We start from the raw sequence: 17,135 nt of genomic DNA on the forward strand, positions 1-17,135 counted from the left end.
TTTTTTGTGGGGGTGAACTTACTTTTCAAGATGTCTTAGAACCAAAAGTTCATTGGAATTATGTTGAAATTATTCGAGATTTTGTTCATGTGACCTTTAAAAGAAACAAAAAACCACATTTGACATTTCGAAACAAATAAATTGATCCTTGAAAGTGATGTAAACTGATATCGAACTCAATTCATGGACAGTACTGTGTTAAACTTGTGTACGTTTTCCAGAAGTATCTCTTTATTTTGCACATTAACCAATTTTTTTTTTAACGAAAACAAAAGTTAAATTACGACTGGGATTACAGACAATAAAATTACAGTTCAGTACTTCGTGTAACCCCCACGAGCATTCAGGAGAGCACGTACACGTTGGGGCATGCTTTTCACGAGATTTGCCAAGGTTTTTTTTTTTTTTGTATACAAGATCGAGGCTCGTGAAAGAGCTAACATTAATCACACAAAAAGACAAACCGACACACAAAACACAAAAAACAAGTGGAGCGGCAGACAAGATGGGGAGAGAGGGGGAAGGACACAAACACAACATTTGAGAGCAGGGACATCGGGAGGACTTGGTGGGGAGGTGGGAGAGGAATAAAACATATGAACACTGCAAAGACTCTGGGGTGAATTACCGGGGGTAGAAAAGATCAAGGTTTTCGATGGGGGAAGATAAGAGATGGTGGTGAACAGCTGTTTTAAAGACCTGGAGGGAGGAGTGGGATTGAAGGGAGTGGGGGAGTTTGTTCCAGAGGCGGGAGAAAAGGGGAATGAAAGAGTGAAGGTGAGCAGAGAGCCTAGACTTTGGCAGTTTAACCATAAGAGGGTTGCAGGCAGATCTTGTGCGACCTGAAGGAATATTGGGGGGACAGAGCACAGAGAGAGCTGGGGGAGCAAGGCCGGAGAGGAGTCGGTAGAAGACAGAAAGACCACCAACCTGCCTGCGGTGAGTGAGTGAAAGGCCCTCGGAGTTGACTACATCGCAGGAGATTCCAATGATTCTGAAAGCTTTGGCCTCAACAGCGTGAAGCCGAGCAAGGTGTGAGGCAGGAGCACCAGCCGAGAGGGGGGAACAGTATTCCATTGAGCTGCGGATGAAAGCCTTGTATGTGGTGAGGAGCTCAGGTGTGCCAAGGAAGGACTTCGCACGACGGAGGATGCCCAGTCGGCGACTGGCTTTGGAGGCCAGCTTGGAAATGTGGTTTTCCCAAGAAAGATCATGGCAGATATTGAGACCCAAAACCTTGAGCGACAGAACTTCTTGGAGAGGATTGTTGAGAAAGTAGATGGGACGGTTGTCCAGTCGGTCCTTTCGGAGAGACATTGTAAGAGTGTGAGATTTGTCAGGATTGAAAGACATGTTCCACTTGTTTGACCAGTCTGTGATTTTGTCCAGGTCTGCAGAGAGTGAGGAGGCTGCAGACTGCCGATCTGAGGGATGAGGAATGGAGCGGCAGATAGTGGAGTCATCAACAAAGAGATAGAGAGGATTTTCCAGAGAGTCGGAGAGGTCATTGATGAAGACCAGAAATAGCACAGGGCCCAGGTTTGGACAGGAATCGCTTGCCATGTAGTGACAATAGCCTGCTGCAATTCACGCACAGAGGTCGGCTGCTGGTCCAAGTGGTCGATTTGATGCGTTAATTCTGCCCACAAGTTCTCTGTCGGATTCATATCCGGGGACATGGCAGGCCACTCCATATGCTCTACACCACGGTCAGCAAGAAAGTGTTGGATCATGCGAGCATGATGAGGCCGTGCATTGTCATCTTGGAAGACAAAGTTTCCTCGAAAGGCTGCACGAGCAAATGGAAGCAATGTTTCTTCCAGAATGACCCTGTACTTGAACTGGTCCAGGTTTCCATTCAGAACAACCAGGTCAGTTTTGCCCCCTGCATGAAAAGCAGCCCAAACGGTCACCCCACCACCTCCAGCTTGGACTCTTGGCACTATACAATCTTTGTTGCAGGCTTCATGCACTTGTCTGCGCACTCGGACACGGCCATCTTGACGATAGACCAGAAATCTAGACTCGTCACTGAAGATCACGTGATTCCAGTGTCCTGGCTGCCATTGACGGTGCTCTCTGGCCCACTGCAATCGGTGCTGGTGGTGTTGTTTGGTCAGGCGTGGCTTTCTCAGGGGATGCCTGGCACGATAGCCTGCTTGAACCAGTCGTTGGTTGACGAGCCTTCTGGATACAGGCACATTTGTCAGTTGCTGCCACTCAGCCCTAAGCCGATTAGCTGACTTGGTACGGCCATTGTGGACTAACCGGTGCAGCTGGCGATCATCCCTCCTTGTGGTTCTGCGGGGACGGCCTGGCCTCGGTATTGGAGTAGGGACACCCCTCTCAGCATTTCGTTTCAGGATCTTTGACACCTGACCTTGAGTGATGCCATACTGCCGAGCAATGGCACGCTGTTTCATGCCGTAATTTCGTAAAGCCACCACTCCATGACAAACAGCATTGTCGAGTTGACGGACCATCTCCAGAGGAAGCGGCAATAACTTTTGGAGATGTGCAGCAGTTGTTTTCCACTAATACAGAACGCAACAATCCTTGTATACCCGACTGTGATGCCAATCATCAAATGCACCTGTCCATACATTTTGCCACGCCACCTGTGATATAATCCTGTTGTTGACTTCTTGCTGCGACAGACAATCAGTGACATGGTTCTTTTAACAAATAAATCACCAAAGTGTAAAAGAAACTCACCAGATTGATATACTGGGTTCAGAAAGTAAACCCAAGTCAAGAAAAAAAAAAATTCCATATTAAATGCCAAGTCTGTATATATACCCTATTGGTTGGCATTTTCTACAAGCTATGGAATGCCCCTTCTTTTCTATACTTTGCCACATGGCACACACCATATAAAGGGGTCTTTTCTATGCCCCTGGCATTTACCCCAACAATGTTCCTTATTGTCTATAGTTTTCCACATGGTACATAACATTTAAAGGGGCCTTTTCTATGCTACTGGCATTTTACCCAAGAATTACTGCCAGAGTCGAAATTTTTATATGTCCATCTTATTAGGGATTTCCCCCCATGAGCCAAGCAAAAATAGGACCGCGGGTCAAGGAAGCTCAATTGGATCAGGAGCAACAGTCACGCCATACCCACAGACACCCTCAGACCCTTCTATTTTTAATGCGGTGAACAAACTTTCATACATCATGGGTGATTAAGGTTGTGATCAAGTTTCATTGAAATCGTGTGTGGAGTTTCAAAGAGAGCAAATACCTATTTTGGGGGTCAAACCCCTCACCCTCGAAGACCTCTTTAATTATCATGAATGAATGATCGTTTTAAGACCATTTTCCCCGCTAGAGCGGAGGTTAGCCTTGCAGGCCCCATGACAATCATGGTTCCCTGTTTGAGGCAATGTTTTTATGGCCGGATGCCCTTCCTGACATCAACCCTCAGTTGCCTCTTACGATGTGCAGGGATACGGTGTACCTATTCTAAATCGGGTTACACACCGTGATCATTCATCCCAGCAAGCTGGTACTCAATTTGCCGACCTCGGAAGGATTACATGCTGAGTCAACCCCCCTGGCGTTAATTCAGCGATGACCGGGATTCGAACTCAGGATCTTAGGATCCCAAGCCTTCGCCTTAACCGCTAAGCCAACACCAGGCTTGAACTTAAATGCAATGTTGAACTTAAATTATCCGGAACGAAAACGAGGAGACATCAATGCATTTTAACCTGAATTGCAAGGATATTCATAGAGAAGGAACAAATCAACATAGCTTATGGGATTTGAATCTGGGATACGAGCATCATGAACCATGAATTCAGGTGAGAACATTAAACAGGCCATCCCATTAAAAACAATCGATAGCTCCACCAATAATTTTCTGTCATTAATGTCAGCCATAAAATGAAACCATGATGGCAGCCGTTTGCTCTGGCTCAAGTCAGGAAAGTGCCCTTGTGGGCTGGGCCCAATGGGACAGGCTGTTGCACGGTGAGTGATGGGTGCATCTCTTTTACTGAAAACATTCATGCAATCTTGTATTGTTTATGGCAACAAGCAAATGGTCTCGTAGGATATTGCATAAACATGAATTGAGTGCATGAAAATTTAAGCCGTGCTCCATTAAATGTATCCGTACAATAGAAATATTCAAATTATAGGTCAAATGGTTATATCCACTTTACAGACACAAAGATTATTTAGTGGTTTGAAAATGCTGATTGTGGCTCACCAGTAAACCCTGCCATCTCAGAACCTTACCAACCAGACAGGTTCTTTCCTAGCAATGCAAAAATTCCTTTTGCCTGTCCACCTGTAAACAGAAATGTTGTCAAACAAATAAAACCAGTTCAAACCTGAGCAGAAATTATTACTTCCACCACTGAAGATGGACAGAGGTTATATTTTTACACCTGTTTGTCTGTTTCTGTTTGTCTGTTTCTGTTTGTCTGTTTCTGTTTGTCTGTTTCTGTTTGTCTGTTTCTGTTTGTCTGTTTCTGTCTGTCTGTTTCTGTCTGTTCCTGTCTGTCTGTCAGCAGGACTTCTCAAAAAGTTGTGGATGGATTTGGACGAAAAATGTTGGACAGGTTGGGTGTGTGACAAGGCCGAATTGATGAGATTTTGGTGAAGATCCGGATCCGGATAAGATGATTTAAAAAAATCTTTGAAGTGATTCTTCACCATTTAGAGATAGTGTCAAAAACGACATGTAGCATGGTATTTCAAAACCTTTTGGATGGATTATGACAAGACATGGTGGATGAGTTGGGTAGGTGACAAGGACAAGCTGATTCGATTCCGGTTAAGGTCTGGATGCAAATCCGGCCTATCAGTGGGATACAAAATGTAAACTCTTCAGTCTGGTGGATGTTTGTGCTCTACCGAGTGCTGTTCCTGTTTGGTATATGAAATTACCTTGAAAAAAAATTATGAAATCTTGTCTCACAAAAGCGGTCCCTCCATGGAAATGAAGGTGAGTGACAAAAAGACTTGCAGTTTGCAGACTGCAGAATCTGGACATTCATCCAAAACTCATCACAACTTTCTCTTTCAAACCTCTTAGCTTCTTGTTAAATTTTATCTTATGAATAACTTCATGTATTCACAAAATATACACTATCTGTGAGTTTTCATGTCTGTTGACAATCATAAACCTTGTCGATCACATCTTAGACAGATTTCAAAATATTGTTGCGGATATCGGGTTCGTCGACGTACTAAGGGGGGTTTAGGCCCTGCTCCCCCTCGAACTTCGGGTCCATGAGGCCGCCAACCACAACTACTAAACTCGTGGTCGACAGGTTGCTAGGCAACTCCAGCTGCCGAGCCCGCAGCTGTGCGTGGAAGGGTTAACGGTCACAACCCGAATACGTTTGGACACACGCAGCCGTGAGAACGGGGGCTGAACCCCGCACAAGTCACGCTGATTCTTAACGCCCGAGCGGTTGTGTGTCGCGTGACTCGCGCCATTTAGGATATCGAACCCGATCGAGCCGTTTTAATTCGGGGCGATGCTAGGTCAATATGGGAAAGGACAATGACGGCCAGGTTGGAAGTATGAAACACAGGATTTATTCACAATATATACAGAACATGGACAAAGCGAAGAATCTTAACGGCCTTACCTATGTCCCCAGACAAGGGCCCTCATTCGTTCGGGGAAGGGCGGGAAGAGGGTAATGCGCAAGAAGCGCGGCCGCCTCATGCAGCTCGCCCGGATGGGCTCGGTCGTGCGGCTCGTGCGAATGGGCTTGGTGGACGAGAGCCCCCGGGAATCGCTCCAACCCGAGGCACCAACAGCCGGATGTGATCGCGGCAGGGACGATGATCAATTACGTACACGTACCAGGAACCAGAGGAGCGTTCAGCAAGAGAGAGCCAGCGAGCGAGGGAGAGTATAGCAGGAACCCAGCAAGAGAGAGAGGGGGGAGTCTGTTCTGGGCCGGGTTTTATAACCCCCCGAAACCCTATCTGAATGTTCCATGGGTCTCAATTGGCCGCCGGGGGTCACGTGACGTGACAGCCCCTCATTGATCACCCTCGGCCACTCCCTTTAGCTCCCATTGGTTGCAGCTCTCATTGGCCACTTCCTTTAGCTCCTCCTTTGGGCCTGCTGGGCCTGGCCTAGTCCCATGACGAGGCACTTTTGGCTTCAACGAGGCCTACCATCATCCTGCCTGCCTCAACGCATACTAACACTGGAAAGGGGTCTATGCTTTACATTTAATAAGAAATAACTAACTATACGAGGCTACATGTTGTGGTGTAACTAACTATAGGGGGGTTGCCTTTATTCACAAAACTGCAACAATATTATGTGTGAATTTTATTGTCAATACATATTGATTCCGCATCTGAGAAATTCATCATGTTGTCCCATGACTACCTTCTGGTGAACAACGCAGGGTGACACAGAGGACCAAACGAGTTTTAACTCAGAAGTGTTTAATTCAATGGCGGACCTTCATTACACACGAGGGCAGCAAGAGGGGGAGAGGCCGTAAGTGCTTACCTTCACTCCCACCGGCAGTCTTCAAACCCGCAGGAATAAATTCAACCGACACAGGATTTACAATGTACAAGAAAATGCTGGCTTTATTAACCAAAATGCCGGCAACAAAGAAAATGCACGATAAACTAAATTCCTCATTGAATCTCGTCAGGAATCGTCAAATCCCCCTCCCCTCTGCCCCCCCCCCCCCACGTCCTTAGCAGGAAAACCGCAGGCTGCACTGCCGTGAGCGCGAACTAGGCTTCGTGCACCCGCGTTCACTCAGCTGTGCTCGTCTTCGTCGTCCGTGCGTGGGAAACAGCAGTTCTTGGTCCGCAGTTCTTCCTCCTCACAATCACTATGAAGGTGTCGAAACACAACCGTTCATGATGAATCTTCCTTGTGCAGGAGCAATAGCGACCGTTCGCTATGGAATCCAGAACGAGAAGCAGAAAATGTCGGCATACGACCATTCACCACCTGATCTGGAACCCGAGAGAGAAAATGTCTGCCATCCTAATTATTTTGTGCTTGAGGCTCTGATGTCATCCCACGACGTCTCAGTCTCAGCTCCTATCAGCGAGTCCCATCTTACCAGTCCTCGTGCCAATCAAACCCCAGACCAATCACTGCTTTTCGAGGCATGGCCCCACGAACCTGCCTGTGCCTGTGTGCTCACCAAGTCGGTGTTTTCAGCAATAGTGCTCAATGTCTTGTTTCCGGTTGGTTTTTATTTAGCATCATTAATTATGGTGTCGATTGCTTAGCTTGACTATGGTGCGTAGTGCGGTGTAAGAAGGAACATAGGAAAAGATTAGAGGCAATTACATACAGGGGATTAATTTACTCATAATCCCTCGCTAATTAGCAAACCCCACCCCTCTCATGGGGACGAAGATACAAGCTCTTCCACGACATACGGTCTACACAAATTTCCTACTTATTATAAATCGAGGTTTCTTCTTTTTCACGACAGTTGGAGAACACTAATCTATACACTCTACCTGGCTCGAAGGTAATCTTTTTCTGCCCCCTGCAAACGTAACAATATTTAATTGGTGTGTTTGTTTCGGCAATAAGTATTCTCTAGTTTAATATCAGTTTTTGAAATTGTTCAAATAAGTCAGATCAAAAACTTGCATGCATTCCAAAATTTCTTGAACATGAGATTCTACAGTTGAGGGTGGTAGTTATGAGGAGGCATCCATGATGTGGTGCCAGGCTTGTGGTCTCACAAAAAGTCAGGCTTGTGCAGTGTGCACCTCCAAGGTTTTGGATAAATGCCTAGAATGTGGTTTTACAACTGCAAACAACACTTGCAAGGCTATGTCTGTATCAATCACTTCCTCTCCAATGATTTCTTGCTGTGCGAGTCTAAAATTTTACGGTTTAAAGACATTAAATATAATTTTTGAGCTGGTTTCAACAGGTTTTATTGTTTAAAAAATTTCCATTTCAGGTTGACAGGTCAATAGAATTTCCCTGTGACCTGGGAACAAGATAGCTGATTGATAAATTATTGGGTGAACCACAATCTCCATTTTCATACTACTATTATTATTTATTTTTGTTTTTTTGTACTCTGCTTGGACAATAAGCTTCTAAAAAAAAAAAACGTGTTGCCAAATGCAGAATATTTTCTCAATGAAGAAATGACGTGGCACCATAATAGCAGAGTTGAAATTGCCTAATTTTTCAACCATCTGATAATTTCATTTTACGACAGGAAGAGTGCACAAACGTACTGTTAAATTAATCTGTAACGTATTGCCTCCGTAAAACCTCCCCTCACATGCCTCAACCAGCTTTGCTCGGTTGACTCGGTTCCATATCCCTGTAGGCCCCACTGGCACACAATCAATGACACGCATTGATGATATAAGATGGTGACTCGTTTTTTTTACTTGGTTCTCTTGATGCAATCTCTTCAATCCTTCTTTTCCTCCCCACCCTTTATTTCTCCCTGTACACAGTGAGCAGCAGCAATGAAGGTAACGGCATTTCCCTGGTGCATATTCACAGAGCTTTTTATCTTCTCTAAACTCAACCTCCTCCAACTTATGCCCTGTCGCTTGTCACATTTATCCTCCACACACATGGAGGATTGCCAGTTCACTGCTTGGCAGTGCCAGCGTCCCATTTGTTTGCCGGCCACGCATCGAGCTGTTGACAAACTTTTAGTTAAAAAATGGGTCGGATTGAATATGAAACTAAAGTTCTGCAATTTGCAACACTTCTTGTAGGTTCACCTCGATCAACATTTTGACTTTATTAAACGAGTGCATGATTACAGAGGCATTTGGTTGGAATTCATGCCCACTTCCATAATCCACCAATCTGGAAAATTTCCAGGCCATGACGTGCCCAAAATCCATGTGCTGGCAAAATTGCTTGTCCTATCCACTTCGGCATTTCTCAAATGGAAGTCTGTTATTCCCAAGAACACAATGGGTTTTGTGGCTTCCTGAAATACTCTGATCGTTCTCTGGCCAAGCTGTTTGCTTTTGATCTCATTGTAAAGCACATGGAATACTTAACATCAAGCATCTTGCTCTTCCATTGAGTGTTCAAATCTCTCTACCTCTTACCACTACACCCAAAGGAACATCATGCCCATTCTACCAATACATGTGTCCCATGTCATGTGAATAGCAAATCAAATGCAATGTTCAACTAGAACCTCTTTTCTTGTGATATTTTCCAGAGACGGATGATTATGCAGAAATCGTGGATGACGAAGAGTTTTACCTGTCACCTTCCAGTAAGGGATTTTTTTTAAATCTCTTTACAATTTTGTTTACATTCCCCTATAGGTGCGTGTACATGCTAATGTAATTTGGGGAAATTCCAATCTCTAAATATAACAAAAGTTTGTTATTGCTTCTTCTTTTTTTGTTGCAAATACTTAGATCTTTGCTTCTCAAATAGTTTCTAGCCATGTCTATATTTGGTGAATTGAGGGAGAGATTGTATCTATGTCTTTGCAAATTTATACTTGTATTGGTGCATACACATGCATGACACGAGGTGAAGACAGTCGAGATTATAGATTGTTAAAAAAAAGAAGAAGCTAAAAAGGCACAGCCAACCAGCAATTCGTACAAAGCCCCAACTTTACCGAGTTTAAATCAAACCAAAGAAAGTAGATTTAGCCTCAGGTGATATTTAATTTGTCGTCCAAGGACTTTATTTGGTCCATGGTCCACGGTGGCACTGTGGGGTGGTGTGCCTGCATATATCCATCGTCTCACAGCCGTAAGGCCATTGGGTCCAACAATAAATTTCGTTATTTGATAATGCTTACAAAGACTCCACACACCTCTTGTCTTCGGGATGGAGGCAGAAATTTATAATTTTATACAGGTTGCAGGCGATAACTCGCCTACACTTTGCGAAATATACCATGAGATATTTAACATCCACTGTTATGAACTTGCTTGCAGTTAAGCTAATGTTGATTAGCTGAATCCTTTAGCATCAGCAGCCTTGTGAATGAGGTCACGTGACCTGGATTATAAAAAGAAGAATTTTATCCTGAGAGAGAGAGAAATGAGGGAGAGATTCTTCTCCATGAATGGAGAAGATTGTCATCGGGCCCGCAAGGCTAACCACCGCTCTAGCAGGGGAAATGGCCTTAAAATGCCTGTTGTTGTTGTTGTGTTGTTGTTGCAGAGAGAGATGTTGAAAGAAAATGTTTAACTTCACTGCAAATGTCTGCTGTTCTTAATCTGCTCCAATCTGTTCATCTGATTATTTCCTTGTTAAAGTGGACATCTCTCTGGCCATTCTCAGAGAGCCTCCTCAGCGTCTGAGTCTGGCATGTCACTCAGCCCGACTGGCACGGTCTTCAAGCAGACATCACACGTCAGGACTGGTCTCCCATCTCTACCGCCTCTGACATCAACTCATCCTGGGAATTCTTCCAAAGTAAATTGCTCTCTCTCATGCACAGATTTATCCCATCTCGTCTTCAGTTGTCATACCCTTCCTCCCATCCATGGTACACTGAATCTTGTGGTGATGCAGTTGCCCTGAAAAAACTTGCCTTCACCTCATGGAAGGCTAATCCAACAGAAGGCAATCACATTTCCTTTCACAAAGCTCGGAACACGTGTGTGTCTACCCTCCAGAGAGCCAGGAAACAATATCTCTCTCCTCTCAAGACTGAACTCTCAAACCTGTCTCCCTCCTCCAAATCCTTGTGTCATCTGGTCAAATCTGTTTCTGGTGTTTGTTCCCCCTCCATCCCCTCCCTTACCTCAAACGGCTACACAGCTGACACCACACGTGAAAAAGCCAAATGCCTCAACTCTGTGTTTGCCTCAATCTTGCGTCCCAAACCGGTCTCTCTCTGTACCCACCGTACCCAGTCGAACCAACCTGCTCCTGGACTCTGTGTCCTTCTCTCCTGACAAGGTGGTGAAGTTTCTGTCAAACCTCGATTCTGATTCTGCATCTGGACCCAATGGCATCAGCCACGGGTCCTAAAATCCTGCCCTGCCGCTCTATCACACCCTCTCTCTGTTCTCTTCACCCTCTCTTTTGTTCAAGGTCATCTGCCATCTGCTTGGAAATCAGCCAACATTACAGCTTTACAAAAAAGGTGCAAAGACAGATCCTTGCAACTGCAGACCAATCAGCCTGCTCCCAATAATCAGCAAGGTCATGGAATCGATCATCGCTTCTGATATTAAAATTTTCCTCTTCTCCAATGGCTTGATCTCAGATCATCAATTTGGAATCAGACCAGGTCACTCTACTATGGACATGCTGCTTCTGCTGTCTCAACAATGGATAGAGATCCTCAACACCAAACAGGACATCAAAGCCATCTCCCTTGACATATCTCGTGCTTTCAATATGGTCTGCCACTCGGCCATGCTCCCCAAACTTTCCTCTTGTGGTATCCATGGAAATGTCCATGCATTGCTCATGGACTTTCTCTCCTGTCGTTGTCAACATGTGGCTCGAAATGGAATTCCCTCATCTCCCCTTCCTGTCCAGGCTAGAGTTCCCCAAGGCAGTGTTCTTTCTTGGGCCTGTTCTTTTTCTGGTTTTCATTCATGATTTCTCCAACTCTTAGGAAAATCCTCTCTATATTTTGGGTCTCACTATCTGCCATGATCATTCCAGGGAAAACCACATTTCCAAACTGGCCTCCAATGCCTGTCGCTGACTCGGCATCCTCCATCGTGTGAAGTCCTTTCTTGGCACTACTGAGCTTCTCACCACATTCAAAGCTTTCATCCAAGAAGCTTTATGGAGTACTGCTCTCTCCTCTGGGCTGGGATACAGACCAGGCCACTCTACTCTGGACAGAGGGTTGGAGCTGCTAATGTGACCTATAGATGTGGAACGTATCAAGGAAAGAGTGTTGGGTAGGGAAAGCTGGTAGGGTGTGGGGAGGGGACGAAATTGTAAATGGGATGGGGCAGGAGTGAAACTGGGAGGGGGAGGAGGAAAGAGTGTGCAGGATGAGGGGGAACCTAAGAGGAGGGAGCATATGAAAGGGATGGTACTAACATGGAGGGGTTTGGCACCATGCATGGATGTGAAGGAGAAATTATTGTCATGTGCACACAACCTCTGAAAAATTGACGTCTCAGGATTCCCAGACTGGATAACATGTGACAAACTTCATGGGTGGGGTGGTGGTGAGTGTTTATGGTTGAAGGAATGAAAAAAAAATCGGTTGCAAGTGAAGAAGGCTGGATGAACGAAGTGTTTAGGAGTGAGGACATTTGGGGAAATAAGCCTTGACAATGAGAAAAAAAGAAGACATTTTGATGAAGAGGCATGCATGGGTTGCTCCTGATGGACTAAAGAGTAGAGTAAGGCATTCAAAATGCATTTTTGAAGTGTTGTTTTATTTTTATTCATTTTTTATTACTATATTATCAAGTGCTTTTCAGGAAGAGAAATGTTTTAATTACTGTAGTGAAGATTCAGTTTGGGGATTTTGAAAAGAAAGGATACCAAAATGTGTAACTGAGCTGAGTTCAGACATGAGGCCACGACATACTCTTACTCTGCACGAGGCCACGACAAACTCTTACTCTGCCGAGTTCCCGACGCTTCTTACCTGCTCGTGTTTGTGCTGAGGATCGCCTTTACCTGCTTGTGTTCGTGCTGGGGATTGCCTTTACCTGCTTGTGTTCGTGCTGGGGATCGCCTTTACCTGCTTGTGTTCGTGCTGGGGATCGCCTTTACCTGCTTGTGTTCGTGCTGGGGATCGCCTTTACCTGCTCGTGTTTGTGCTGGGGATCGCCTTTACCTGCCCGTGTTCATGCTGGGGATCGCCTTTGCCTGCTTGTGTTGCGGACTGTCATTTCCCGGCCAGGTGCTCGTTGGTGAGGTCAAGACAAAGGTCGTCGCAAGGAGAAGCATCTGGGAAAATTGTAACCATTTTGCCAACAGGATCCCAACATTCGTTCCTCCTCCCCTTCCCTCCCCCGTGAATGTGTGCTGGGCGCCCTTGTTGTGTTTATTCATATTAATTGTCATCAGGCATAGTATAAGCTACGTTTCTGCCTCTTGTCCTTTTTTTTTTCTTTCCTACCAATAAGTTTCACTGTAAATATTTGTAAACAAATCAAATAGTTTCCTTTCTCTCTGGCCGTGAATGTCTTTTCTTCAATTGGTCCACCATTGCTCGCACCCAGAGTAGCGATCGGCCGTAACAAAATTAACATTAGCCCGGCGGGTGCTAACGGTTGCCCGGCCATCTAAATTTCCATCCAGGAACAAAAGAAAGTGGTACACCACCAGAGGGAAGGTACGTTCCCCGATTGAAACCATGACGTGGTACAGGTAAGCAGTGTTAGACCGATAGGACACTGCAATTGCGCGACGGACCATTTGGTGTTCGTAGTTGCTGGTTCGCAACCTGCCAAAGTACGAAGTTTTTCGTGCTTGGCAGCCTCAGGTCCGGTAAGTTCGGGATGGGAACGGAGGCTAACCCCCTCGTAGTAGACCCCAAACCCCGGGCCATAACAATATAATATATATCTTCTGGCTCAGTTGCAGTCTGCAAAAAAACCACAAAACCACTTACAGCTAAATGTAGTGCCAGCTACCCGCAGTGTTAGTCATCCATAAGGATTTATTAAATGAATGGTCGGTATTGAAGAAAGTAAAGAAACTGAATTCCAGAAACACACGATCTGTTTTATATTATTCATGTCATAATTTGTAGTATTTTATAATCGACTGATTTTATTTTTGCAGCGATGCATTTAATTCTGAGAACTTATTCATAGATTTGAGAATGTTTTCTGTAGATACACAAAGTTGTAAAGTTAACAAGACATGTGGGAGACCTTCTTTTCTTTTTTTTTTATAAGGATTGAATTTTCTTTGTTGATGAAAGAGCTGATATTGGCTGAGTCTTTTTATTTCCTGGAAAATGAAGGGATGGGACTTTTTCCACACACAAGCTGTAAAATCGTTGTTCAGCTTCTAGACAGTGCTGAAATCTTCAAAATTTTAGACAATCCTGACACAGAACAAATGTGCATATTTTTAATGGCTCATTGCTTTTGGTTTTTGCCAGTCATGTAGACGTTGCATCATAAGTATTTCAGAAAGTGCTTTGCCAGCTGTGTCCATGGGTCATCAGTTCCATCCTGACTCTGCATCTTCTCTCTGTAATTGTGAATTGTCCAATGGTCCGAGTCTTTATCCTTTTCTTTACCCTTTACCCTCCCCTTCTCTTCTGCCTTACTGTTTCATGGCCAGAACGGCACTTTGAAATCTGCCGTGAGGACGTTGAGCTGGTGATGTGCATCGGAGAAGGGCAGTTTGGAGATGTGCATCAAGGGATCTTCAAACGTGGGGTACGTGCTGATAAGTGCTCGATGGGGGTGATGTTGGCACCGATTTTCATTATCTAATGCCAAGTGCAAGATCAAGATCAAATATCATAGAGTGGAACACGTGATGAATTTCCAACACCATCTCAAACTCAATATGGAGGAAAGGGTTCCGAATCGATGTCACAATTGGTGACCTTGAATCTGAAGTGAATTGCACACCCAGAAGAATAATTCAATGTGGAGAACCAAATTGCCTGAGGCTCATAAGTTTGATTGCGCAATCCTTGATCCTTGTCCCATCATGTAGTTTTGAAGGACGAGGTCGTGTGTCAGTCACAGTCAGGGGAATTTTTTTTTTTTTTTTGTATACAAGATCGAGGCTCGTGAAAGAGCGAACATTAATCACACAGAAAGACAAACAGACAAACCGACACATAAAACAAATAACATCGGGAGCGGTAGACAAGATGGGGAGAGAGGGGGAAGGACACAAACACAACATTTGAGAGCAGGGACCGAGAGACATGGAGACATCGAGAGATCTGTGGGAGGGAGAGGGCTTTGGGGGGGAGGCATGGGAAGGGGGGGTGGGTGGGAGAGGTATAAAACATATGGACACTGCCAGGACTTCCAGGAAAGAAGTTGGAATTTCAAACAAGGTGGATCTGGGGTGAATTAGTGGGGGTAGAAAAGATCAAGGTTTTGGATTGGGGAAGATAAGAGATGGTGGTGAACAGCTGTTTTAAAGACCTGGAGGGAGGAGTGGGATTGAAGGGAGTGTGGGAGTTTGTTCCAGAGGCGGGAGAAAAGAGGAATGAAAGAGTGAAGGTGAGCAGAGAGCCGAGATTTCGGCAGTTTAACCATCAGAGGGTTGCTGGCAGATCTTGTGCGACCTGTAGGAATATTTGGGGGACAGAGCACAGAGAGAGCTGGGGGAGCAAGGCCGGAGAGGAGTCGGTAGAAGACAGAAAGACCACCTACCTGCCTGCGGTGAGTGAGTGAAAGGCCCTCAGAGATAGCTTCATCGCTGGAGATTCCAATGATTCTGAAAGCTTTGGATTCAACAGCGTGAAGCCGAGCTAGGTGTGAGGCAGGAGTCACAGTCTGGAGGCAAATTTGAGGAAACATCTGCAGAGTGTATACAGAAATGTGGTTATACAAAAATGATCCACTTCCCTTCTACTATTAGAATCCACTCTGCTGGATTCCTTCCTCAGTTCAATTGAAGTTCATTGCACAAATGAATTATTAAAGCAGCATAATGTTACACAATAATTGGACTTTATTAAATGCATTGTTAATTTTTTCTTCATTTTTATTTTCACATGCTTGTGAAAAATCTCCAGGTCAATATGATTAATTAATTACCAGGCTCTCACTATCAATATTCTTTTCTCATTACCTGACACAAATACCCAATAAATGCAAATTTGGTGCAGCACAACATTCCAGGTGGGAGATTAAGCTGAATGACCAATTTGCATCAGTTAGAAATGTGTAAATGAAAAACGTCATCTCGTATATAAAGCTCTTTCAAGCCACTGACTGATATTTACGTTAAAAAAAACCGTAAACGCATGTGTAAAAAAAAAAAAAAAAAAAAAAAAAAAACCTCGATCAAGATCTAGCATTTGAAAATTATAATTTCTTTAACTGTAAACTGTGTAATAAACATGACAATAATGCCCGTAAATGAAAAAAGAAAAGAAAAAGCTTCCGTAAATCAAAATTTACGGGAAAAAAACCGTAAACGCATCCGTAAAAAAAAACAAAAAAAAACCTCTATCGATATCTTGCATTTAAAAATTGTAATTTCGATAGCAGTAAACTGTGAAATAAAAATCTCACTGAAAATTTATGTAAAAACCATAAACGCTTCTGTAAAATAAATATATAAACCTAAATTGATATCTAGCAGCAGGTAGGTGATGCGTGCCTACAATCATAAAGCTTCTATTTATTATGTACCTGCGTACAAAGCACAGTCTGTTATTGCTTACATGATGTGTAAGCATACCCCACTGGTAGTATATAGTTCTCTTATCAGAGTAAACAATAAGAAAAAGACATAAAATGAAATACAGTCCCTGTGGTTTTAGTAATTATGCTGTACGGAGTTGAAGGCTGCGAGTCGGCCATCTTTGATCGCATTACAAAACAAAATCTTCTGCACATGTATACTCTTATGTGTTGTCTTTGTGCAGAGTTTGAAGACAATTGGTCCATGCATGTGGAGAAATGGTTGGGGACACGTTTAAGTAACAAAATGGCCACCATTCGGCCATCTTGGATCTGATGTCGAAAAACAATGACGTGCATATGTAACTCATCATTCATTATCTGTGTGTCAAATTTGAACAAGATCGGTAAATGCATGTCCGAGAAATGGTTGAGGACGTGTTCAATATCGGGGGGCTTTCTAACAACTAAAATGGCCGCCAGTCTACCGGTCGACCATCTTTAATCAATCACAAAATAAAGTGAGGTGCACATATATGCCATCATGTACTGTGCTTGTGCCAAGATTGAACAAAATCGGACCATGCATGTCCGAGAAATTGTTGGTGACACATTTAAGTAACAAAATGGCCACCAGTTGGCTATATTGGATCTGATGTCGAAAAAAAATGATGTACTTATGTAAGCCATCATTATATGTGTGCCAAGTTTGAACAACGTCGGCAAATGCATTTCCGAGAAATGGTTGAGGACGTGTTCAACATCGGGTTTTTTTACAACCAAAATGGCTGCCAGGCAGACATCATTGATCGCATCGTGAAACAAAATGATGTGCAAATGCATACCCTCATGTATCGTCTTCATGCTAAGTATGAACAAAATCGG

The 17,135-nt window shown here is 44.1% G+C and overlaps 1 protein-coding gene across 3 annotated transcripts in view; it reads left to right on the forward strand.

Annotated features, from left to right (window-relative positions):
* The first annotated feature begins 9,185 nt into the window (after nucleotides 1-9,185).
* The window catches only part of LOC137432596 (focal adhesion kinase 1), a 134,189-nt gene continuing 126,239 nt past the window's right edge, over nucleotides 9,186-17,135 (forward strand). For all 3 annotated transcript variants that reach the window (XM_078783396.1, XM_078783397.1, XM_078783398.1), the window contains exons 1-2: nucleotides 9,186-9,238; nucleotides 14,215-14,312. In XM_078783396.1, coding sequence (XP_078639522.1) covers nucleotides 14,256-14,312 — 57 coding nt within the window. In that variant the 5' untranslated portion in view covers nucleotides 9,186-9,238; nucleotides 14,215-14,255. The remainder of the gene's footprint in view (nucleotides 9,239-14,214; nucleotides 14,313-17,135) is intronic.

This window comes from Myxine glutinosa, chromosome 8 (genome assembly GCF_964187855.1).
Source record: "Myxine glutinosa chromosome 8, kmMyxGlut1.1, whole genome shotgun sequence".
Classification (NCBI taxonomy): domain Eukaryota; kingdom Metazoa; phylum Chordata; class Myxini; order Myxiniformes; family Myxinidae; genus Myxine; species Myxine glutinosa.